Source organism: Chaetura pelagica, unplaced genomic scaffold (assembly GCF_000747805.2).
Source record: "Chaetura pelagica isolate M959 unplaced genomic scaffold, ChaPel_1.0 scaffold642, whole genome shotgun sequence".
Taxonomy (NCBI): domain Eukaryota; kingdom Metazoa; phylum Chordata; class Aves; order Apodiformes; family Apodidae; genus Chaetura; species Chaetura pelagica.
Window position 1 is genome coordinate 1,450,777 of NW_009952704.1, and position 25,510 is coordinate 1,476,286.

A 25,510-nucleotide genomic window follows, 5' to 3' on the forward strand; every position below is an offset into this window, starting at 1 on the left:
TTTCAGTTTGTGGTGTTGTACAGTTGTATTTTAGACACTTTTTAATGGTGATCCCAAGTATTTAAGTTCTCTCAACTTAATAGACAAGCAACCCTGTTTCCTCCTGCTCCTCTACAAAGACCTCCAAAACAGTCAATGCCAAGACTGTTCCAGCATGCTGTAAGCTGCTTGAAGCCTAGAGCTGATTTGGTCCACTGAACTGAAAACAGGGATCACTTGTGTTCAGAAGTGTTCAGTGACACTTTTGTCACCAAGTCCAGTCTTGGAGAGAACTGTAGGAATGAGGAATTTGGTGGGAAAGTGTTCTGTTTGTTGAGGATAAAATCTAGTTGAAACAATAGGTGGATGGTGGGGGTGAAAGACTTCATGTTTTTCAGGGAAAAAATATTATTCTTGTATGTAGTAAATAGAAAATGTGCTTATATGACAAATATTCTACACTTGTAACCTTTTCCTCTGCTGTTTGAAAATGGTGTTTAATATGCAAGTGCATCTCAGCGCTGAGACTAATCCAGTTGTGCCAAGCTTACAAAAATCCTGATTGTGGATGGAAACGCTCAGCTGTGCTCTGTATGGTCAGTGTTTGTCTTGTTTATATTGTGCTCTGTATACAGTGTATTCATAATCAGAAACTATCCTTCTCACTATTTTGGATGCTATTTTACAACCTGCTATGTTGACAGATTTTTTTTCAAGTTATTTTTATAGAATCACAGAATGATTTGAATTGGAAGGGACCTTAAAGATCATCTAGTTCCAACCTCCCTGTCATGGACAGGGATACCTCCCACTAGATCAAGTTGCTCAAAGCCCCATCCAGCCTGGTCTTGAACACTTCCAGGGATGGGGAATCCACAACCTCTCTGGACAACCTGTTCTGGTGTCTCACCACCCTCATGCTAATGAATTTCCTCCTAAATCTCCCCTCTTCCAGTTTTGATCCATTACCTCTTGTCCTTTCACTACACACCCTTGTAAAAAGCCCCTCCCCAGCTTTTCTGTAGCCCCTTCAGGTACTGGAAGGCTGCTATAAGGTCTCCCTGAAGCCTTCTCTTCTCCAGGCTGAACAGCCCCAGCTCTCTCAACCTGTCCTCATAGCCAAGGTCCTTCAGTCTTTGGATCATCTTTGTGGCCCTTCTCTGGACCCTTTCCAACAGCTTCATGTCCTTATTTTGGGGGACTCTGGAATGGGACACAGTATTCCAGGTGGTGCCTCAGAAGAGCTGGGTAAAGGGTAAAGAGCTGGGTAAATCTCCTCCCTTGACCTGCTGGCTGTGCTTCTTTTGATGCAGCCCAGGACACAGTTGGCTTTCTGGGCTGCAAGTGCATCTGCAAGTGAAGCTCATGTTGAGCTTCACGTCCACTATTACCCCTAAGTCCTTCTCCTCTGGACTGTTTTTGATCCATTCTCTGCCCAACCTGTATTTGTGCTTGGGACTGCCCTGACACTGGTGCAGGACCTTGCAGTTGGTCTTGTTGAACTTCATGCAGTTTGCATGAATGCACCTTAAAAGCCTGTTGAGGACCTCCTGGATGGCATTGCTTCTCTCCAGCATTTCACTCTCACTACACATTTTGGTGTCTTCAGCAAACTTGCTGAGGGTGCACTCAATGCCACTGTTCGTGTCGCTGACAAAGATGTTAAACAGCAGCGGTCCCAGTACTGACCCTTAGGGAGCACCACTTGTCACAGGTCTCCATCTGGATGTAAAGCCATTGATCTCCACTCTTTGAGTGCAACCATCCAGACAGCTGAGTGGTCCATCTGTTGAATTTGAACCATTCCAGTTTCAGTGGCAGGCTGTTGTGTGGGACAGTGTTAAATAGAGGAGTAAGAGTGCCTAAGCATCTGTGTTACCATTCCAGTTTCGATGGCAGGCTGTTGTGTGGGACAGTGTTGAAGCTTAAGATAGAGGAGTAAGAGTGCCTAAGCATCTGTGTGAAAGGCCTAACAGGTCCAATATTAAACTTCGTGGTGTCTTTTCCCCAGTTTTTTTTGCTGGAGTCTTGGGTGTCAGCTGACCTCCTAGAAAAAAACAGACTGTTCAGTAAAACCAACAGAAGTAAAGTAGCTGCAGCTTTCTTTTGTGGAAAAAAAGGTCTACTACTGTCTCCTTCCAACTAGCCATAGGGTTCTGATTGAACCTTAAATAATATATACTGGTTTATTTTTAAATTCCTTAACAAGTTGAGGGCTTGCCTGTTCTATCTGTATAAGCTTGCTTGCTCTTCATTGTAAAAACAGCTCCCATTATTGTTGAGAAACCCCCATAAAGAGGCAGGGGTGCACATGTGCGCTTCATCAAAAATGGAAGGAATGCAAGCAAAGTAGGGGTTATAAGGCTTCCAGTGTTCAATTAACTGCATATTAGTATTTCTTGCACTGCTGTTTTTGGTTTCAAAGCTAAAGTACTTCATAAGTACATGAAAAGATTAAACATGCTTTGATTTACAAGGAGAACACTGTTGACGTGTTTCCCATTTTAGGACTCGTAGGCTAATTTTTCCTTTAAAGAAGTTAGCCTGATTAACAGTTAGCTATTGATTGCTTTGCAGTTTGTTGTTGTGTTACATTTTTTGTTTGTTCTTACTTTTCAGTTCAGTTGAGCATTTGGTCTCTGACTTTCTTCTAATTGCCTAGGGAGGTTATAGAATCGCTATCTTTGGGCAAAGTAAAAAGACCTTAAGAATCAGGGTTTCACTTCAAAGCTGAGTAAACTTTGAAGTTGGCTCTGCTTTTAGTGGTTGGAAGGTGGGGTGTTAGGTCTACAAGACCTCTTTTAACATGTCTCTTTCAAAGGGTTCTTCTGATCCAAATTAGGATTCTAATTCAGTTTTCTGAAGCATTTAAAAAAATAAAAAAAGATGTGAGAAATGCAAGATCTATTTTTAGGGAGAAGGAGCCTAAAAATATCTGTCCTGTGGAATGTTTCTAGAACAAGATGTGTAAAACTCTGGCCCCTAGTCTTGTCAGGCCTTAAACTAAGAAAAATAATTATGAGAATGAAGCACACTAGTTCAGGAGTGCGATTGTTTATTTAGCATTTCCTGTGTACAGCCACAAGTCATACTGTGCAACAGTACAAGAGTTATGCAGAAATAACATGTCTGGCTTCTTGCAAGTATCTCAACAGGTGTATTTTTAAGGAGTGTTTCTGAAAGCTGTTTAATTTCATGGCTAGTGTTGTACTGCATACAGTTTATCTAAAGGAAAGATGGGTATGAAGTCTGAACAAGACGTTGGTATGTGATTCGTCTAATGTGTGTGATGGTGAATGGTAATGTTGAAATACCTGCTTCTGCAAACCTAACTCTTCTGGGTTTTTTTTTTCCTTTGTTTCTAATGGATTCTTACAATTCTTGAGATATGCTAATGTGGAACAGGTGTTTTTATCACTTTAGACATTATTTCTGTGTTTACTAGATTGCACAAGGGATGTAATGTTTTCGTTTCTGGCACACTAGACAGTGTTTAATTAAACTTGTTATTTTGAAGTTTGGTTTTGGCTTACCAGGCTTCAAAGTGACATACTTCAAGCTTACACTAATTATATAATCAACCACTATGTATGTCTCTAACTTTCAGCTTTACATAAAAATTAAGATTATTAAACCATGTATTTTGTAGTAACTGATTAGTTTGATTTGCTTTTTATGTACTGTCAATATCAGTGGCAGTTGGGAAGTAATTCAGTGAGAATTCTGGTTTGGCAGCTGAAATAAGGTTTAAGATTGTTTTATCTTCAACTGCTGAAGTGCTTAAATTTAAACAAACTCAAAGTAAGTGTTGTTAAACAGATTCCTTTTTCCTATCCATTCTCTTAAAGGCACATAACACCAGAGAAATTCTATGTGGAAGCTTGTGATGATGGAGCGGATGATGTGCTTGCTATTGATAGAGTCTCCACGGAAGTCACACTTACAGGTATTGTCCTCACCTGTATTTCTCAATACAGGCCTCCTGTAAATTTGCTCTAGGTGCTCCCAGAAGATCTTCAGGGCCTTAAACTGATACTTAGAGAACTGTTTTTATCCTTAGTTACTGCTTTAAAATAGTGCTTTGTACTTGGTCATGATAAAAGCTTTTTTGAAATGCCTTCTCACTGCAGGATTGATGCTGTGGGTAACCACGGTGATTGTCCTTCCTGTTTTTGGTAAGAGTGTGCATCACAACAGTAAAAACTGACTCATCCAAGCTAGTTGGGATTGGTGCTACAAGACCAAGATTAAATATGGGAAGGGCTGAACACTGGGCTTCTGCAGCTTTTGCTGAGCTGTCTCAGTGCTGTCTTCTCTTAAATACTGAAACCAGATTGTTCATAAAGCTTTTAGAAACAAGCAAAAAACCCTCACTGTAAACTTCTGTTGCAAATCTGTGTTCAAATCTCAATGCATTCAAAAGCATACTGATGCTGAGGCCAAGATTTTAGTTTAACTTTTAAGAATGTGAAACTAATGCATAAAAACAATTGAAGAACTTGGATTAAGTGATGGCATGAAGTGAAGGCAATGGGCAACTTCCCTTTTGATGCTTCAGGAGTTTGTACCTCGCTATTACTAATCTGTAAATAGACAGAAATGCTGCAGTAATATTAATATAAAAGCAGTAGTTATCTTCCTTTTTGAGGTCTTTTGAATACCTCATGTTAAGAGTAGTTTGCCTATCCCAGTGATCATTTTGTAGTATAATATTTCAGTTTCTCCTTCAGAGTTGTCCATTCAAAACTGTAATGATAGCTGTCCTGAGTCTTGTTAGTCTTAATATGTTCTCATTACTTGTGTTTTATCAGATGAACCTGCAAGGTGTTTAAAGCAAAGGAAAAAACTCAAGCTCTATCATTCTCTGTTCTCCAAGCTCTGGGAAAATATGTAACTGATGTGGGTGTTTTAGAGTTGTTTTCTTTTTTTAAAAAAATAATATTCTCTAGTATCACTTCTGCTATTATAGAAATGTGGATAGTTTAACATGCTAGGACCTCTAATTGATATTTGGATACCTTTTGGATACCTGTGTCCTTTGCCCGCACCTATGCTGCTGTAGGTAGCTTTGCAGAGATAAACTGAAAAGTAAGCTAGGTTTTAAAAGGCTGAAACTCAGAAGAAGCAGTCAAAAGAGGGAGGCACGAGCATTTATGGATTGTTTGTCCTTGATGTCTTTAGCCTTAAAACTGAGTTTCTGGAAGCTAGCTGGACAATATATTATTGAGGAGTCTACTTAATATACTGTTGTGTAGTTTATCGTGTAGTTATCGTGTAGTTGAATTTATTAAATTGAACTATTTTTATCAAACAACATGAGAAATCAGGTAAGAGTACTTGCACATCCCTCCCCCCTTGCGCTGCATCAGGCTTTGGAATTCTGATGCCTTGCTTCTTGTACTTAATAGTCTAGCAAAACTGGAGATTTGACCAAGAAGCTTTGACAAACTCGGTTTTATAGTTCTTCTGATACTGTTATTAAAAAGTGGTCTGAAATTCTGATGGTTTCTCTTTTGCTTTTCAGTTAAGAAAGATGTTCCCCCTTCAGCTGTTACACGGCCTATATATGGTATTTTGGGAACAATCCGATTGGTGGCAGGTAAGGAAAACAGAACTGTGCTCTTTAAAAGTACTTACTTAGCTTCTTTAGCAATATATTTTTATATTGCTTTCAAGACAAAAATAGTGTTCGCAAGTATCTGAGGTTACACTTCTATCAGTATAATGGGCTTTCCTTGTGGCTCCCAGAGGATAGAGGTATCCAAATGCAGTTTATTATGAAGGTTCATTTACCTCCTAAACATGCAGCTGCTTTAAAGGGAGGGTTAACTGAGTTTTAAGGAATGCATTTCAAATGCATGCAAAGAACTTTTGCCTGCTTACTCTTCAGAACTGTTTTAATCTTAGCTGCAGGATTTGATGCAACAGTCAAGAATTGTATTGTGGAGTTTGACTTTAAAGCAATCATCTTGGTACACAAATAACAGTTACAGGGTGGTATGCTAGTAGGTGGAGCTGTTCATGTAAGGATTATGTTCCAGCTATCCTACATAACATTAAAAGATAAGACAGGCTGGAACAATTCTAAATTTTAGGGGATTGTTAGGATAAGGTAAGAATAAGCTGTCTGCCTTTTCCAAGTATCTCAGTGGTGGTCAGATCTTAACAGTGACTGCCACAAATAAACCTGATCTGTGGGGTCTAAGCTTCCAGAAAAGTTAGTGTTGCTATTCAAAAGATCTTTTGTGAGTAAACTTCATTAGAGTTTAAGACTAATGTAGTCTGAAAAATGACATAATAAGGAGCATGCATACTGAATAAAAGTCTCCACATGTAGACAGGATTTAAGCTCACTCATTGAAGTGTTCTTAACTGAAGCAAAGTATCACTGTTAAATGCAGTGATTTCTGACAGGATCTTAAACTACTGAACTTTATATGCTTATATTCTAAAGAACCGTGGATCTTGCAGAGTAAGAGCAATGTAAAGTGCCTGTGTCTTGGGTACCTGACAAGCCCTGATTGTTATAATACAGACCTGTCTCAAAGGAATTTTCACAGACTTACAGGCTTGGCAATGAGTTTGATCCATCTGACAGAATATTATGTAAGATACAGAAGTTTGTAACTTCTTCTAATAGCCTAGTTTTTGTTCTTACACCCCCCAAAGCTTTTCACTGATTTTTTTTAGTATACAACTGTCAAACTAAAGACAGTATTGTTTCAGTAAATGTTTAGCTAAGGGTTGTTAGGCAGTTCACTGTTACCTGTTCACTGTAAAACTCATTTCATATCTAGCAATGCAGTGTCTTTAACATGCATAAATACTCTTTGCCTGTTACAGTATTAGGGGTGTTTTTTTCACTGAAGTAATACCTGAAGCTCTGAAATCTAAGCAAAAGGTTGCCTACCCAGATAGATAAAGACAATATTGAAAATTCATGTCAGTTTAAATGCATCTATGTGTGAAGCGTCTTTGTGGCACAGTTATGGATGTAACGTGCTGTTTTTATAGGGGAACTAGATGCTTCTGACATATCAACCAAAAGCAATGCTTATTTAGATTGTTTTTATTTAGAATGTTTTCATTTCAAGTTATAAGTGCTTGAACATTCCACTCAAATAAAAGGTATAACATTAGAGCTGCAGAGGTAAAAAAGAAAATGGGGGTGGTGCCTGTTACTTGCCTAATTACATTGACTAGACACCAGAAATACTAATTCACCTGTCCATGAAACTTGATGTATATCTAGGTATAGTAGTAAATACAAATACTGGGTAAAGTTGCTGCATACCATGTGAACTGTTTCTGCTTTGGCATTTATACTTCTTTAAATACTATAGTACAAAAACCATTAGATTTGTGGTTCTCTACTTTTGCATGGCCTGCTCATTTTGTTCTATTGAAGTTGTAACTAAGCATTTAGTAGTATAAGATGTAGAAAATGAGACATTTTTATCCATCAATATCCACTTAATAAAGCAACATTTTTCTTCAAAAAAAGGCTGGCACTGGAATACAATAGGCTTGGAAATTAGGCTGTGTTGTCTTTAACAACAACTGTAAATTAATTGCTTAAAGTGAACTGTCATTATTGGGTTTTTTATTTGTTACTTATGCAACCAGGAAAATGGAACTTCCCATCTTAAATTATTGAAAGAAATCCCCTTCTTTTTGTTCCATCATTAATCTGTTAGGATTGATATATTTTCCACATTAAGATAAGTAGATTTTTATTTTTTTTTAATAGAATGACAGAATGTTAGGGGTTGGAAGGGACCTCTGGAGAGTTGGGTCCAACTCCTTTGCCAGAGCAGGATCACCTCGGGCAGGTCACACAAACGCATCCAGGCGGGTCTTGAAAGTCTCCAGAGAGGAGACTTCTCAACCTCTCTGGGCAGCATGTTCTAGTGCTCCATAACCCTTACAGTAAACAAGTTTTTCCTCATCTCAGCCTTTCCTCATAAGACAGATATTCTGGTCCCTTGATTATCCTCATAGCTCTTATACAAAGGATGTTTCCTTTTGTGTATTTCTGACTTGCTCTGTGCTTTCAAAACTACTGGCCTCTTTCTGCATTTGTAAACCTAAAGATTTTCAGACTGTCTTTGGTCTGAAATAAGAGTAGCTGGCACTTCTTTTACCTTCTCTGTTTTTTAAATCCCTTAAACTTAAGGACTAGCTTAAGATCTGTGACCAGAGAGAAGTGAGTAGCTTAGCAAGTAGTGTTTTTTCCCAGCCCATTACTGTTAAGAACATAAAGTCCTAGGTGGAACTTGAAAACTCGCTCTTTCCTGCTGGTTTCAGTTTTCTAGTATGTTTGTTTATCCGTTGCTTTTCTTAATACATGCATTTATTTTCTTTTTAACTTTGCTTTTTCTGATTTACAGGCACATATCTTATTGTAATAACAAAAAAGAAAAAAGTAGGTGAGATTTTCAGTCATGCCATCTGGAAAGCAACAGACTTTGACATCCTCTCCTACAAAAAGACCATGCTGCACTTAACTGATATTCAGGTAGGTGATTGATTAAAGGAATGTTATCTTGTGTTAATGTCAATTGCCACAGGACCTAATTTGCTGAAATGATGACCATTTTTTTTAAAGCAGTTCTTTGAACTATACTTTTTTCTCTGATTTATTCAGGTTGCTAAGTAATTATTTATATACATCTGCACCCAAATATTACATAAAGTTAGGTCATTCAAGAAAACAAACAAACACTCTGCAACTTTGAATATCATTCCTAGAGTTTGATCTGCATGTTGTGCAGTTTTCTCCCTTTTGGAATGGTACGGTATGGGAGGATGAGCTGGATGCTGCATCTCTGTTCTTATTCCTAAATCTTTTAGCACCTTTTCTCCTCTGAGGACCTTCCTGAATGCTTTGCTCACTTGGCATACTGCTGAGATGTTACAGTGCTGCTTTGTAATAGATTGCACAAATGCAGCCTGTTAAAGCAGGATCCCTGAGCCAGTCCACCACAGTGCTCTTCCTATTGTGTCTTTCTCACAGCTTTACTGTTCTGATAGCCCCTATAATAAGCTGCACTGCTGTCATCTAGTTATCTGTCTTGCTTAATTGGTGGAATTGTTCCATTATGTAATTACCTAGTGAGGAAGAATTGCTTCTTTTGTGTGAAAGGGAAAGGATGAAGATTGTTTAAAAGAGATTTGCTACGGTTTGATAAAGAGTAGATAAGGGTGCCTAACCAATGGAGCTGAAAGGGAATCTGATCCTCTTTCAGGAAATAAGTTAATCAAAACTTGAAGCAGAACACAGATTAGCTATTGCAGTAATCTTGACAGTAAGCTATATAATTTCTTTTGCATTGCAGTCTTCTTTTGGTTTTTGTTGTTTGTTGGGTTTTTTTTGACAGAATGGTTTTCAGGGGAGCAAATGGCTTCCTTCTTGGAAGTCACTAATACTGGTTTAATATCAGTAGCTATTTGCCTCACGGAAATACTATTCTTGCTCTCCTCTCTTCTTGCAGAATTCAGTTGCAGTGTGCTAGCTGTAAGTTATCAGTGAGCTGGTGCTGAAATAGCAATGTCATGGTTTCTTTCTTGCATAGTGATCTCTAGATGTCGCATGTTGCTAGAGCACTAGTAAAGATTACCTCTTTACTAGAAGCAGTGGTAGCTTAAGAGTAAGTCATTTTGATGGTAATAAATGAGGCCTGTCATTTTTTTTCTCTTCTCAACAGTTGCAGGACAACAAAGTATTTTTATCAATGCTTAGTCATGTCTTGAGCGTGGATGGATTTTACTTCTCAACAACATATGATCTAACACATACTCTGCAACGATTAGCCAACACAAGCCCAGAGTTCCAGGAAATGAGCCTCCTAGAGAGGGTAAGGATTTAATTTTGCTTAGTGCCTGTGTATCAAACATTGCCAATCAGTTCTGCATGGTTCAAATTCAGTTTGTGTCTGGTGTTTAAATTATGTCAAAACAAGCTATCACAAACTAAGGGAGACTTTACGTAAAGCTTAAGATAATGTTGCTGAAATCATTGTCCTATTGCACTTAAGATGAAACTTTTTTACAATGAATGAATATGTTAAGTGGTAGTAGATACTCGAGGTATTTATGGTCCTTTATTAAATAAAAAATGGCTTTACTGTGTTAATAATTAATGTAAACTAGTGAAACAGATTTATGTGTTGCTCAGATGCAAATCCATATGATTGAGCTGGCAAAAAAGCACTTGCTAAACTGTGTAACTAGAGTCTCTGATCTTGTCAGTCGAGTTGTAGTGGGGCAGTTCCCTGGAATAAGAAGCTGATAGAGGAAAGTGAAGCGAGAGTGCTGAGTACATTGAGTCAAGTAACAGTTTGAGTTTGCTTCGTAGAAGGGTGGAAGTTGCTGGTCTGTGATGCTTCAGCACACAAGCCTGTTCAGCATTGCGGCGTTTTACTGAAACTGTGAGCGGTTCTTACTGGGTGTACTAGTCCACCCTTAGGTCTCACAGCTTGTTAGCAACATGAAGTTTTAGAAATCTCTTCTAGATCAGGCAATTAAAAGTCCTTTCTGAAGTCTGCTTTAAGTGGATTAAAAAATTAAAAAGAAATTAAAGTTTCTCTGATTTCAGTATTGAACACTTCTAATTGTCACAAGAAGGAACTAAGCAGGAAAATGAGAGAAAGCCAGTCGCTTCTCTGATCTAGAATCAGGAGGGGAAACAAGACTTCAAAGTGGAATAAATTGTACTTATTTTTCAGGATAACATGGAACAGGACTGTGGGTTTTGTGGTTGTTTGCCTTAGGATGTTAGCGTTCTGTCTAGAATACAGCTGTTCCTTATAGTTGAAGGATTTATATGCTGCTTTTGTCTTTAAAGTCAACAGAATCACACAGCTAAATGCAATATGAGCTTAAAATTCTCTTGCACTTCCAGAGTTGCACAATCCTTAGTCTGGTGGCTTACGACACTGCAGTGTAAACAAGGTCTACACTGCCTAGACACTCAAATACTGAAACCTTGGAAGTCAATAGTACTTCTTCCTTTGCCAAAGAGGTGGCAGTGGAGTCATGTTTCCTCTTAGTTACTAAAATCCTAACCTACGGAAGCAACACACTTTTTCCAGTATTAAGGGAAAAAATAATAACTTGCAAAATAAACCCCAACTATTAACTGACTTGTGTTATCAATGCTGCTCTGGCAGTACTCTTGCCAAGGAGAGCAGTTGCTGACATAAAAGGTTTGGTTTGCCTTAAAATTGCGGCACTTCAGAAGGTTGTTCGAAAGACAAAGTACAGTAAAAAGGTGTCAGGTACAAGTAAATTCAGATATCAGATGGTTAAAACAATTTAAATGTAATTTCACATGTGTTGTTGGGGTATAATGGCCTAATGAAAGGATGTTGGCTATCTTGGGCATCCCTGAGAGAAGTGTGGTCTCTGTTTGGTGTGTGGGAGTTTTGGTTTGAAATTTGTGGGTTTTTTTCAAAACAGTACTTTTAGAAGGACACAGCCCCAGCATAGGGGCACCAAAGCATCATGTCATACTCTTTCACTAGTTCTAGGTACTGCAAGTAGAATTTGATCATTTTCTAGCATGTTACTTGTGTTTGTTTTCTGTTTAGGCAAAGGGCTGTTGCAACACTGAGCTGGAATTAATCCTCATCCTCAGTGATGTATTGCCTTGCCTCCCTCATCTTAAAGTTGAAATTTATGCTGCTTCCCTGGAGCCTCCATTACATTCTGCAGCAAATGTCAGTTTTGTGACTAATCTGATAGCTTTTTGGAATGTGCTTAGCAACCTGCTTAAAACACTTTTGCAGTGAATTAGGAATAGGAAATACCTACATTTGAAGAGGATAATTTATGCAGCAGAATATACATACTTTTGCCTTTGAAGCTACAAGTGTTGTTTAACATTTGATTTTCAGAATTTTTTATTATTACATACAGGACTCCTTGCATTTTCACCTTTTGCCTATTTTAGGAGTGTTACCTTGCTACTGTTCTTAAAATTGTGGATAATCTTTTAAGTTCAGCTTACTTGGGCAAAGACTGGAATGTTCTTCTGATGCTGCAACTCAGTTGTTGCTGACTTAGCATGCCTGAACTGTCAGGCAACACTCTCTTAAAGATTGGGGAGAGCTGCTTCTTTTAACAATTATTATTTTATTTAGATTTCTAGTTGAGGTTATGAATGGTGCTGATGAAAGAAGGATATTCCATCTCCTGTACATTTGTTCACCTAAACTTGTGTAATGCATGGATGCTATGACATTCCCTTTACATTGAATGAAACAGGACTGACAGTCTCTAAAAGCATGTTGGCTTTTTTCTTGCTGCAGGCAGATCCACGCTTTGTATGGAACGGACATCTGCTTAGAGAATTTGCTGCTCAACCAGAGGTCAGCACTTTGTAATTAATTGATATACTTTTACTGAAGTATGCAACAATTTCCTCTAATTGTAACTTGTTTAAGACATCCAGAATCTAGTTTAATGTGGCTGTTCATCATCTAGTTGAGCACAGTGTGACAGTTTTCTGCTTTCAAACATCCAACTCTGTCCATGTTCTCAGTAGTACATATAGTAAAGATGTCTCTTTGGAAATGTCTGTATTTGAAGACACTGTACTGAGACAGTGCCCATATAAACTAACTGAGAATTTACACGGCAGAGTATGTGCTTCACAAGGTTTGATGTTTAGCTACTTATCTTTAGACATAGGCAAGGGTCAGCTCATCATTTTTTCTAAGACTGGCTAGCATCTTTCTCCATGAGTAGTTAAAATTCCATTTGTCTACTGAGTAGGTCACAAAGCAGGTAATGAAGACTGACAGTTTATTGCAAAATAAGGCCAGCACAATGTAACCTCTGAATTCACTTAGTCCAGCAAGTAGAGGTGCATGACCATGAGTCACAACTGTAGTACCTCAGTGGCCAGACTGATCTAAACTCCTTCCTACTAGAGATGCCAGCTGTGTGTGAAACATCTCAAATTGTCTGCACTACAGCAACCTCTTCTCTCTATCAGTGCTTCTCATTTATTGAAGTGAATTATGTACTGCTTCTATTTTTGTCTCTGTAACCTGTGGAGATGTGCTCTTGCATTAGACAAGCACTGTTCCAGAAGGCTGGACCATGCAGTGCTTCTGGAATGTGAAGATTTGAATTAGCAAAGGGCTGTTGTGCATATTTCTGAGGCATATGACTGGGTATATGTTTGGATAGTGCTAAGCAAACAAAGCTTGGGAAATGAGGGAGAAGCTTTGGTGGGAACAGCAAAGCAAGCCAAGTGTGGATGGGTGGTGAAAAGAGACGTAGGAAGCAAAACACAGAAGTTGAAAAGGGAGATCACTGAGGTGTGAGGGGAAGTGTGACCTAGTGTTAACAACAGGTGGCTTGCTATAGTAACACTTTTAGGTATGAGGTATGGTAGTTCTGACTTTCTAGTGTTAGAAAATTGTAATTTTAATTTTTTTGAAAGATGCAGTTATTCAAGGAGGGGTAAGATGGGAAAAACCCTGGAAGAAGCATTTCTAATATTAATCATGTGAAAATATTCATTACTGGAGCCCAGTGTTCATTACTACCTCTGATTACACCCTACTATGGAGGGTCAGCAAATACCGTATCAAAGGCTTTCACTGTGTACTGCTTTATATCTGGTATGTTTGTAGAAGAGGAGATCGTGTATAGGAGGACAACAGCTTGGTTGTTTGTTTTTGTTTGGTTTTTAAGTCACTTAATTAGGATTAGACTTTCACTATTTCCCTGCAGCTATAAAGGCTGCATGTGTTGCTGCTTTCTTTGGACATTTTTCTCAGAATTATTGCATCCTAAACAAAAAGTAAAGCATATAAAGTATATAAAGCAATAAAAAAAGACTTCACAGACAAAGGACAGCAGTCAAGAAAGGTGACTAGTGTTTATTTTTAACATTGTATGTGTTTCAGATCCATAGGTTTGCTACACCTGTGATGCATGGATGTATCCTTTGACGTTGTAAAGCTCAGTCCTAAATATGATAATCTGAGTGCAAAATGGTTGCTGATGTGGCTGCTCTACTGGCTGTGTTGGCAACTATAACATGGAATGCAGTGTCAAAATCAAATTGTAGTTCAGATACAAGCACAGTGTTGTTTGATAGTCCACTCATATGTTAACTCACTTGAATATTCTGTTTTTAAGGTTTGATGTATTTGATATCACAGACATGTTTTGCATAACTATCAGTGGGATTAAGGTTAAGATGAATATGGCAAATGCTCTCATATCAGCCTTAGTACTTTGTCTTGCTATAAGGATCCCTTCCTGCTCTGGCAGGGAGATTGTGCTTGATCTCCAGAGGTCACTTCCAACCTCTACCATTCTATGATTCAGTCACTTAGCATTTACTTTGGATTTAAAATAAGGAAGAACAAGTTTTACTTGAAGGGGTAGTTATGGATGTTCCTATTGATTAATAGAAGGATTTCTACTGAAGGTTCCTGAAATGCTTTCTCTAGCCAGCTGCTTTTCCCACAGCCACCCTTTGGGTAACAGCCTTCTTAGCAATGCAGTCATGAGTTTATTTTTGAGTAGGGGTGTGTGCTATGAGTAAGCCTAATCCTTTCTGGAGGCAGTGTTCCTCATGCAGTGTGGGATCAACAGTAAGTCACAGGTGCTTTTGGACTGGCAACATGAAAAGGACAGACAAGACTGGATCGGGCAACTCATGCCACATTCTCCTTGGTTCCATCATTGCAAAGGTCCCTCAGGTGTGTACAGTATTGCATCCTAAACAAAAAGTAAAGCATATAAAGTATATAAAGCAATAAAAAAAGACTTCAGACAAAGGACAGCAGTCAAGAAAGGTGACTAGTGTTTATTTTTAACATTGTATGTGTTTCAGATCCATAGGTTTGCTACACCTGTGATGCATGGATGTATCCTTTGATGTTGTAAAGCTCAGTCCTAAATATGATAATCTGAGTGCAAAATGGTTGCTGATGTGGCTGCTCTACTGGCTGTGTTGGCAACTATAACATGGAATGCAGTGTCAAAATCAAATTGTAGTTCAGATACAAGCACAGTGTTGTTTGATAGTCCACTCATATGTTAACTCACTTGAATATTCTGTTTTTAAGGTTTGATGTATTTGATATCACAGACATGTTTTGCATAACTATCAGTGGGATTAAGGTTAAGATGAATATGGCAAATGCTCTCATATCAGCCTTAGTACTTTGTCTTGCTATAAGGATCCCTTCCTGCTCTGGCAGGGAGATTGTGCTTGATCTCCAGAGGTCACTTCCAACCTCTACCATTCTATGATTCAGTCACTTAGCATTTACTTTGGATTTAAAATAAGGAAGAACAAGTTTTACTTGAAGGGGTAGTTATGGATGTTCCTATTGATTAATAGAAGGATTTCTACTGAAGGTTCCTGAAATGCTTTCTCTAGCCAGCTGCTTTTCCCACAGCCACCCTTTGGGTAACAGCCTTCTTAGCAATGCAGTCATGAGTTTATTTTTGAGTAGGGGTGTGTGCTATGAGTAAGCCTAATCCTTTCTGGAGGCAGTGTTCCTCATGCAGTGTGGGATCAACAGTAAGTCACAGGTGCTTTTGGACTGGCAGCATGAAAAGGACAGACAAGACTGGATCGGGCAACTCATGCCACATTCTCCTTGGTTCCATCATTGCAAAGGTCCCTCAGGTGTGTACAGGGAACAGTTTCCAGACTGGATCAGTTGTTCTGGTAGGACTGTTAGCAGCTGGCAGAGCTCCAGTCCTTCTTTCCTGTGACTTCACTTAATGGAAAATGCTGTGGGAGTACGTGGAGAGGCAAGGAAAGATAGCAACAAGGAACTGAGAACAATTCAGTCTTTATCCTCTGCAGGTCCTGGGTAGAAGAGTCTGGGTGGACTGCAATTAGCAATTGACAGTCTGCAATTGACACCTTCCTCTGTCCTATTTTCACTCTATAAATAATTAGTGTAAGTAATGTATGTTTTGCTGTAATTCTAATTATGAACCTAATGCCTTAGAGAAACCAGGAATTGAAATAATGGATTTTTAGTGATGAAAATGCTAGGAAGAGCCCTAAGTAGAACTGTTACAGCAGCACTAAGAGTTACTTCAGTAAAATAAAATTATTTTTTTCTTCCTGCCCCATATAAACCTAAATATAATTCTGGACCAGGATTCTAGTCTTGCGGTGATGAGAAATAATGGACTTACTTGGCTAATCAAGATTTTGATCACCTGAAGCCTAAACTACATTTAATATTTCCCTTGCTACTCCAAAAAAACAACTTTCTAAAGAATAATAAAATATTTCCTTTTTTTGTGTGTGTGTAGGGTAGCCGATAGGAAGTTGTCATTTAAGTGAGAACAGAGATTGCAGGCAGAAAACAGACTGACTCTTGCTAAGCAACTAAGTGTAGGGGTCACCTTTGCAGGAACCTATTGGCTGTACAAGTGTTGGATTAAAGGGTATAGGACCTGGCAGTAATTTTCCAGGAAAGCAGAGAAATAGGTCTTTTTCAATCATATTTACCAATCATGAGAACATTCTGGGTTACGCAGGGCCAATTCGTATTATATTTTTAATTTTTTAACAAACAGCACAAATGCACACAAATCCAGGTGCTCTATGCATGCAGTCAATGCATTGTTTGAGATAGCTTAGGTACTTGATGTGTGACACAGCTTCTTTGTGTCCCACTTGAATCATAAATGCAGAAAAAAAAGTGCCATTTTAAAAAGAAAATAGGTCTCGTTTACTTTATCAACCTTAAGACAAAATATCTTGATTCCTCAAAGAATAGAAGACTGCAGTATGCTAATGCTGCATCTGGCAAAAATTGACCATTTTTCTTTGCTTGCTCTAAAGTTGAGGGTTTCAGTTTTTAGGAGCAAAGGATGAAAGCCTGTGAATCTGCCTGGAGAAGTTATTCACGATGAATGCTGCTTCCTATTAGACTTGATAGTTTCCTGTGGTCCAAATAAGGCCATGATAAGCAGCATAGAATAAGACTAAAAATGAAGCTAGTTGTTAGTGGCCCCTGTTAGTTGATTAGTCCCAGATAATGGTGTATCTGCTATGTTGGGCACTTAGTTAAGAAGCTCCCACTGGAGACTTAGTACTTGTTCAGTTTTTTTCTTGCCATGGGTTTGAAAGCCAGTCTTCATTACTCTTAGTTCTGACATCTGTGACTGTGATGTATGCTGCACTGACAGGTGCAGGGTGTGACAGCCCAAGGTATTCACTCTACTAAAAGCCTAGAAAAACATCTTGGAGTAGTATTTTTAGCCATAAGCAATGGGGACATGGAATTTAAGATACTTATGATTGTATTAAGCTGAGACAGGTGTAGCACTGAATAGAAGTTCAGAAGTCAGATCATTTAATAATATACATAAGACACGATTAATGTTCTTTAAAGTCCTGTTTTCTTAAAATTATAGTAGCTTTAATGCGTGTTCATCAGTGACATTGCCTATAGCTTGTCTTTTTGTGTTGCTCATACTGATCCTAATCCTAAGTTTCTGTCTCTTAAGTAAAACATTTAACTGCTATTGACAAGAGAAGTATTTACAAGTTTCTTTGTGGTCACCTGGTTCCTCATGTTTCCTATCTGTTGATATATAAAAACATCCTGATGAAATTGAGCGTTTTCCTTAGTGAAATAACTCATTAGTTATCACTATGCACTCTTGTTCTATTAATGGCAAGTGTTTTGACTGGTTGCTTGTTTCCAGAAGAAGCTGTTTCAGGGCTGGTGTTCGCTACTACGTAAGAGGTAAAACTGCAAACTGATTTATTTTTAAAACAATTCAAATTCTATCTATACATGTGACTTACCTGTAAGAGTAATTGTTGTACAATGGCTTCAGCAAAAGAAAAAAATGCTTATAGTAGTTTGTCGCAAAGTCCTTGCTCCAAAGAAAATACTAGAAACCTTTATGATGAACTGAAGCATGTTCTGGTATTTATTAAAACTGACTCTTCTTTATTCGTTCTGGAGTTAACTGCAAAAGTCTTGTAGGGGTTTTTAATGCTTTACTGTTTTTATAGGAATTAAATGCAGGTGTGTAGTAGTCTTTTTGGCCTAGCAGTAAATGCTACTAAGCTCACCATCAGTGCTGGCAGGGGAGCTCTGAATAGTGGTGTTCTCTATTTGTTTCAAGTTAAAAAATTAAAAAGGAGATTGATTTAGTTTTCTTTGTTCATAGTCCAAACATATATATGATTTTGAAAAAAAATTGGTCAGTTTCTGCAGTACCACTGCTATTGAATTGTGAATATTTTGGTGTCAAAGGACTTGTATTTTATTTTGTATTAAACTACTCAATTTGTATTACTATAAATATGTGTGAAGCACAACTGTACTTCAAGGTAAATTTAGTACAGATCATGTTAAACTTTTTCCAAAGGTGTTTAGTTTACTATCTTCAGGCAGCTCTGTGGTATTTTTGTGCTTTCTGTAAGCATGTAAAAGAGAAGGGTTAGGAAGCCTTTTGCTGATACACTCTCTGTTCTGCAGCCAGTCTGAGTTGGTTAACAAGTTTTTTTCCTATGTAGGTATTGATTCAGAAGGACACGCTGCTAACTTTGTTGAAACAGAACAAATTGTGCATTACAAGGGGAGCAAAGCATCCTTTGTTCAGGTAAAGTCAGTGTAAGGAACTGTTCCTTGGCTTAAGATATATAGATACCTCTGTTGCTAAATACAGATCATGTATAAAATGTGCATGCACACAAATAAACTAAACCAGTTTGCTTTATTTTCAAATGGCAAGTGAGTTGGTAAGTTTTGTTGTTTAAAAATATTTCCATTCTTTTTCAGACCCGTGGATCAATTCCATTTTTCTGGTCTCAAAGACCAAACCTCAAGTATAAACCAAAGCCACAGATCAGCAAGTCAGTAAATCATGTATGTGAGTGTTAGTTGTGTCTTGGGGGCTTTATATAATTCTGGGCTTATGTTTGTGTGATAGGGGGTAGTTTCTTTTTGATTCTTGTCTGCAGCAGTTTTAGTAGCTACATAATACTCATTGTCTGTGGCCTGTTTAATAAGGAGAGCTGAATGAACTGGGGGGGATGAAAGAAAAGTGGAAATATATTGGCATAATAGAGAACATCAAACAGTTATAAAACTACCTATGTCATATCATCAAAAAGATGATTATAGAGATTTCTTGTAAAATAGTGTACATCTGTCAACACATTCCCTTTCTCTTCTAGATGGATGGCTTCCAAAGACATTTTGACTCACAGATAATTAGCTATGGAAAGCAAATGATTGTCAACTTGGTACGCTTTCACTTTTTCTTCCTGAAGAAGCTGCTGTTCTGTTAAGCAGGCTTTTGAGTAATACTGGTTTTACTCTTTTCTTTCTCCCAGGTTAACCAAAAAGGTTCAGAGAAGCCTCTTGAGCAAACATTTGCAAAAATGGTAAACAGCATGGCAAACGGAATGGTCAGGTATGGGTCAAGTGGAATTATACATGCTGTGTTAGAAGCTGAACAGTGTCTCTGAGACCCACAGAGGGACGGGTTTTTTGGGGGCCTTTGCCAACTGTCTGAGTAGTTTGTTTTATTTTCATGGGATAACTTGCATATGATCAGTGCCCTTACCTCACAGCTCACATTCTGAGCAGAAATGAGACTGTGAAGGGAATATTGGACAAAGAGGAGACAGGATAAAGGAAGCTCAGAAGCAAGGGTAATGCCACTATTGAAGGAATAGTGTGCTAGGAGAACTGTGGAGATCATCTGCATTTTAGGAATAAGAAGTCATGCCCTGTGGAACCAAATTCTGGCTCAAGGGTTTGGTTACATTGCTAACAAGAAAGGTGTGGAGAGTTTGAGCAAAACAGTTCAGAGATGGAAAGGAGGAAACAGTAAGGGGAGCATGATTCAAATGTCTGGACCTCAGTGTAACAGAGGGCCAAGAAAATGGAGAATGTACTTTAATTACAAGAGAAATTCCACCTCTCTCTGGGAATCTTCAGTGCAGTACAATTTTACAACCTGTCTGTGCTGGCTTAGCCCCATTTTATTAATGCCACCAAAATCCTTTTTTTGTTAATCAGTTTCGATGGTGTTTACCTTCAGTGTCTGTATGTCATCTTTCTTCACACAAATAGTCTTAAACTAAAAAATAATAACTTGTGACTTACTGGGCATTACATTCCTTCCCTCATTCATAACCCACATAAAACATACATATATAAAAATACTGAATTAAGTGCTCTAGATGAGTGGTGTTTATTAAAAACTGAATTGGCTGGTAAAATCGTGTACCAAGCCAGCAGCTGTTTAATTTTGTTATGACAGAGCAGGCTGTCTGTTTAAGCACAATGTGTCTCAGGTTTCTAGAGAGTTATCACATGCTGCATGCCAGCAAGGAATGTTGCATTTCAACACCTGTGTCTCTTTCAAAGTGAACTGAAGTTCCCAATACAGTTGCTTGGAAGAGAGGAGTGCAAAAGAATCCTGGTGGGGGAAAAAGAGTAAATCAGATGCATATCCCTTCTGTACTTTCTGGAGGAAAATACTAGCCACATCATGGGATAAGCAACTTGAAACTGTTCTTCCTCAGCCTAGAGGCATCTTGTAAAGAAATGTAAATGCTGTCACCATCCACACTAAGGGTGCAGCCTCAAGAAGATTATAGAGCACTGACAAAATCCACAGATATTTGCAGGAAGCCATCTCTAATGAAAAACAAAACCTCTGTAACTACCTGTCCTATAGTTCAGCCCATTTCTGTGGGGTTTTCCAAGGCCTTCACTGCAGTATGTATATAATTTAAGGAGATGCTTCTCTCTCTGAACAGATACGTAGCGTTCGACTTCCATAAAGAGTGCAGTCGGATGAGGTGGGATCGACTCCAGATTTTGCTGGATCAACTAGCAGAGCAGCAAGATGAGTTTAGGTAAGGCTCTGCAGTTCTTTTTACTTCTGTACTGCTAAAATGAGACCACTTTATCATAGTTACTATTGTCTTAAGACACAGTAAAACAGACCTGTCTTCTTTATAAAGAAGATACATTTGTATGCATTAGTGTTAGTGCCTCTTGCCAGAAATGTCTGCTCTTCAACTACATTAATTATGCTAATATCAGTTCTAGGCAAAGCTCCTTCTCCACCCAGAAGATTTCACAGATGGTATTGTCTCCTTTAATCATACAGCAATGTAAAAAATAGTTCAACAAAACTAGTTCTCCAGGAATGACAAAAATGGGTCTTGTTAGCTCAAGGTTGATAGAGTAAATGCATAGGGTTCTATGGGTGTTGATTTTTAATAGTGCATGATCCTAATACTTTATAATATTAAAATGCTGTACAGTAACAGTGGATCATATGCTAGTAAACATTCAGAGTTCATAATTACATAATCAGTAATAATCTACAGAATACGATCTGTAAATCTTTACTCAATCAAGTTTAATGCTGCAGCAGAAGGACGAGAAGAGTTCTGTCCCATTCATACATCAAACTGATAATGTAATCAGTGTGTTTGTTACCAGTTCAGTTATCATAATACTTGCCTTCAGGTCAGTATTTAAATTACCTGTTGGTTATCAATTACTAGAAACTTGGTTTAGTTCATTAAAAAATTTGAGGTAACAATTAGCATATGCAGCTGCAGGAGGGATCATCTGGTTCCCCTGGACGTTGACATAATGGAGATAAGAATAAGTGACAGTAGTAAATTTTCAGTAGTGGCCTTAAAGATTTTAATACTTCCTGGAAGAAGTGTGCCTAACAGCTTATATGGCATTTTATGCAGTGGTGATGCGGAGCTAGGACCCTAGAATAACTGGGAAAAAAAAAGTCAGTCACTGATCTTTTTCCCAGAAGCTGCACTTCTCAGTGGCATATAACTTGATAAGGCTGGTTGGCTGTCCATATGATGAGTGAATACTGCCCTGAGATTACCAAGTGTTCATATATGGATGCTGTTTTCCAGCGTGGGAGGGGAAGAATTCAGGGAGACACCCAAGTTGAAAGACATGGTTAAGACCTCTTTGCACGCTCGAGACCAGCTGTGTTTTCATTGCTGAAATATTTACTTCTGAAAAATGTGTGGTTTATATGGATTGTTACCCACAGTACTCAAGTGGATTCTGTATGTTAAGTTACTTTCTAGTTGATTCCGATGGCAAAATTGTGACTGCAGGAAGGAACATTCCGCAGTAACTGCATGGACTGCCTTGATCGGACTAATGTGATCCAGAGCCTGTTAGCACGGAGGTCTCTTCAAGCCCAGCTTCAGGTAAATATTTCAGTCTAGAGAGGAAAAGACTGAGGGGGGATCTAATAATTTCTATAAATACATGAGGGCTGGGCATGAAGAAGGCAAGGACAACCTCTTTTCACTTATGCCCTCTGATGGGCTGAAGGGCAATGGATTCAAACTCGAGCATAGGAAGTTCCACCTCAATGTGAGGAAGAGTTTCTTTACTGTGAGGGTTACAGAGCACTGGAACAGGCTCCCCAGAGAGGTTGTGGAATCTTCTTCTCTGGAGACTTCCAAGACCTGCCTGGATGCCTTTCTGAGTGTTCTGCCCTAGTTTTTGGTCCTGTTCTGGCAGCGGGTTGGACTTGAGGATCTCTGGAGGTCCCTTCCAGCCCTGAACATTTGATTCTGTGACTTCACTGTGGTTAAGCTGGAAGAGGAAGGAGGCTTTCTGTTTGGAATAGAAATGCAATTTTAACACTTCAGTAAGACCTTGCATACTTGAGTTACTGTGCTACTTGAAATGTATCAGCCAGACTCTAAATTAATACTTTTTTCTGAGACCAAATCCTAATTTTTGTAGCAAACTACTGATAAGCTTCAATATGCTTTTTGTTTTAGAGGCTAGGTGTTCTGCATGTTGGACAGAGAATTGAAGAGCAAGCAGACTTTGAGAAAATCTACAAAAATGGTAGGCTGTTCATAGAGTTCAAACAATCACCTTTTTTCTAAATAGAATACATAACTTAATATTTCCGAATGTTTTCCTTTTCACAGCATGGGCTGATAATGCTAATGCTTGTGCCAAGCAATATGCTGGAACTGGTGCCTTAAAGACAGATTACACAAGGCAAGTCATCCTTTCTTGTAAAGGTCTTCTGGGTTTTGGGGCATGTTTGGGATTGTCTATAAGTCATATCTGAGAAGGTTACTAATTTGGGGCTTAGTTAATGAATTTTGCAATGGTTCAACTGGTAAAATGTCAATCTACACCATTCTTCACTGTTTATATGAAAAGAGAAAAGGCTATCAGGAAATGAAAACAAGAAAATGTGCCTCTTCAAAGCACACTTACTTTGTGAGATAGAGAGGAGTGTAATTTTGCTTTCAAACATTGTTACAAGTATGCGTGGTAATAACAGGCAGCACTAGATAAATATATTTACATGCAGGTATTCATTAACCATGGTACATATCTGATCAATGAAAGACCTGTAAATCTGAAATTATCTTCCTGAATTAGAAATACGTTTAAAATATTCTTCAAAACTTCTTCTTGCAGAACTGGGAAGAGAACTCAGTGGGGCTTAATAATGGATGGCTGGAACTCATTAATACGTTACTACAAAAACAACTTTTCTGATGGATTTAGACAAGTAAGTTAGGCTTTTAACTGTGAGAAAATGTATTTGATAAACATTCATGTGCATTCTAACTCTTGCTTTCTCCATTTCTCACCCAGGACGCAATCGATCTTTTTCTTGGAAATTATTCAGTGGATGAAGTAGAACCTGCCAGTCCTCTACATGTCAAGAAAGATTGGAAGTTCTTAGCTGTGAGTATGGTGACTTTATTAATGACTGGAGAAACAAATGCAACCTTTTAGTCACTTACTTAATAGGATTAAGTAGAATTTGTCTATTTAGTAATGAAGCATCCCTATAATCTGGCTGTTTCTATGATACCTGCTTGTAGGACTAAACCCAGACTGTTCCCTTGACAGAAAATGGAGTGTTCTTGAGGTATTGGAAACACTGCTGTTGGCACTTTGTAAAAATCCACTTCATCAAGTGGAAGGGGAGAAGTTCTTCTAGTCACCATCAATGACTGCTTCCTTCTGCAGAAGGAGCTTGTGATGCTTCTTCTCATACTTCATGCAGAACCACAGACTGTAACAGAAGCAAATTTTTTCTTCTTCCCTTCTGTTTTGTGAAATGGTATTTGGGGACATCATGGGTTTAATTAGTGGCTGGTGTATGTTTTTTTCTAAACAAAACACAAACCTCTACCTCTCTTTTAATAGATGGAAGGTGTATTTTAATTCTGAATCTGGTTGTTGAGCATACTCTTCTGAGTTTTTGGAACTATCCAAAACTGTAGTTGTACCTGTCAGGAAGTGAACTGGTAAATAAAGCAACTTTATTGCAAAGAAAGTAAATAGCTTTGCAGTACAGTTCATTTGAAAGGAAAGTAAGGAACATAAGTGCTACTATGTCAAGTGATTATTCTTTTTCTCTTTCTGCAGTTGCCTATTATTATGGTGGTTGCTTTCTCCATGTGCATTATTTGTTTGCTAATGGCTGGTAAGTCGCTATTGAGTTTAATTCCACAAAAATAGCTGGCTTGTGTGAGGGTGTTCTAAAATGGTTAGCCAAATACATTCAGTATAAAATTGTTTCTCAGTTATACTAAAAGGTGTCTGAACATGGCTCTGGAGAGTGAGGGTTAGCCCTAGGTCATTAATGTGGAAAATATAAAACAACATTAAAACTTTTGTGGGAATAAGTTAAAGGGCAGTTAATTGCCTCCAAATCTAGCTTCATTATAAGAAGAATCCCCAGAAGAACACCTACTGAATTTTGGGCAGAAAGACAGTTCAGAAAAGTCAGATATAGGCATAACTCTGTTTTGATGGATGTCCTCCTAATTTAAATCTGTGTTAGGAGTTGTGAAGGTTTCTGCTTTTGCCTTGAATTTTCTAACGTTAGTGCCAGTAGCATTCTTGACTCTGACTTCTGTAACTGTCTGTTCAAAATATTCTAAGAACTGTGTGGCGATCACAGTTTTCATAGATAAGGAAATACAGGAAAAAAAAAGAGACCCCGGTACCCATGAAGGGCTTCTAATTTAGTTTGACATATCTCTGAGGGGGGGGTTGAAGTATTTTTCTTCTGTACTAAAAAAAAATCCTCTCCAGTGACTGAAGATGATGAACTAAAATGTTTATCTGGTTCTTAACAGGTGATACATGGACTGAGACACTGGCCTATGTGCTTTTCTGGGGAAGTGCAAGCTTTGGAACTTTTGCTATCATCCTTTACAACGGCAAGGATTTTGTAGATGCACCCAAGCTGGTCCAGAAGGAGAAGATGGACTGAATTTGTGTGTGTGGAAAGCGGCTTGGTACTGAGGATTCCTCAAGCCACACCTGGAGTCTCTACTGACCTGCTTTCCACACCAAATAGTGGTCTTTTTAACATTCTTCCTTGGCAGCAGGGGTTGGGGTGGAATTCATGTCCTTTGGTGGTGGTAGGTCTCAATGGGGCCTGACTTGACAGTCTTAGTGGCAATGATCTTTGGAATATTGCATTAGTGGAGGGGGCTCCATTC

At 38.4% G+C, this 25,510-nt stretch overlaps 2 protein-coding genes across 2 annotated transcripts in view; both read left to right on the forward strand.

Annotated features, from left to right (window-relative positions):
• Positions 1-2,290: 2,290 nt before the first annotated feature.
• Positions 2,291-25,510, forward strand: part of LOC104385635 (phosphatidylinositide phosphatase SAC1) — a 28,599-nt gene continuing 5,379 nt past the window's right edge. Inside the window, exons 1-13 of the mRNA XM_009994114.1 lie at positions 2,291-2,328; positions 3,828-3,925; positions 5,504-5,578; positions 8,370-8,497; positions 9,687-9,836; positions 12,291-12,350; positions 13,902-13,935; positions 17,631-17,732; positions 18,515-18,600; positions 18,780-18,866; positions 19,178-19,246; positions 19,337-19,416; positions 20,774-20,872. Of these exons, the coding sequence (XP_009992416.1) occupies positions 2,291-2,328; positions 3,828-3,925; positions 5,504-5,578; positions 8,370-8,497; positions 9,687-9,836; positions 12,291-12,350; positions 13,902-13,935; positions 17,631-17,732; positions 18,515-18,600; positions 18,780-18,866; positions 19,178-19,246; positions 19,337-19,416; positions 20,774-20,872 (1,106 nt within the window). The remainder of the gene's footprint in view (positions 2,329-3,827; positions 3,926-5,503; positions 5,579-8,369; positions 8,498-9,686; positions 9,837-12,290; positions 12,351-13,901; positions 13,936-17,630; positions 17,733-18,514; positions 18,601-18,779; positions 18,867-19,177; positions 19,247-19,336; positions 19,417-20,773; positions 20,873-25,510) is intronic.
• Positions 19,393-25,343, forward strand: LOC104385624 (phosphatidylinositide phosphatase SAC1-like). Its single transcript, XM_009994103.1, has 9 exons — positions 19,393-19,416; positions 20,774-20,872; positions 22,080-22,216; positions 22,802-22,871; positions 22,958-23,030; positions 23,463-23,556; positions 23,643-23,735; positions 24,426-24,483; positions 25,142-25,343. The coding sequence occupies exons 3-9, from the start codon at positions 22,145-22,147 to the stop codon at positions 25,276-25,278; spliced, it is 597 nt and encodes a 198-aa protein (XP_009992405.1). The 5' UTR covers positions 19,393-19,416; positions 20,774-20,872; positions 22,080-22,144; the 3' UTR covers positions 25,279-25,343.

Coding starts and splice junctions, on each gene's coding strand:
- LOC104385624 (XM_009994103.1), top strand. CDS start 22,145: ATGGACTGCCTTGATCGGACTAATGTGATCCAGAGCCTGTTAGCACGG. Junction 22,872..22,957: donor TGAGAAAATCTACAAAAATG/GTAGGCTGTTCA, acceptor TCCTTTTCACAG/CATGGGCTGATAATGCTAAT. Junction 24,484..25,141: donor TATTTGTTTGCTAATGGCTG/GTAAGTCGCTAT, acceptor GGTTCTTAACAG/GTGATACATGGACTGAGACA.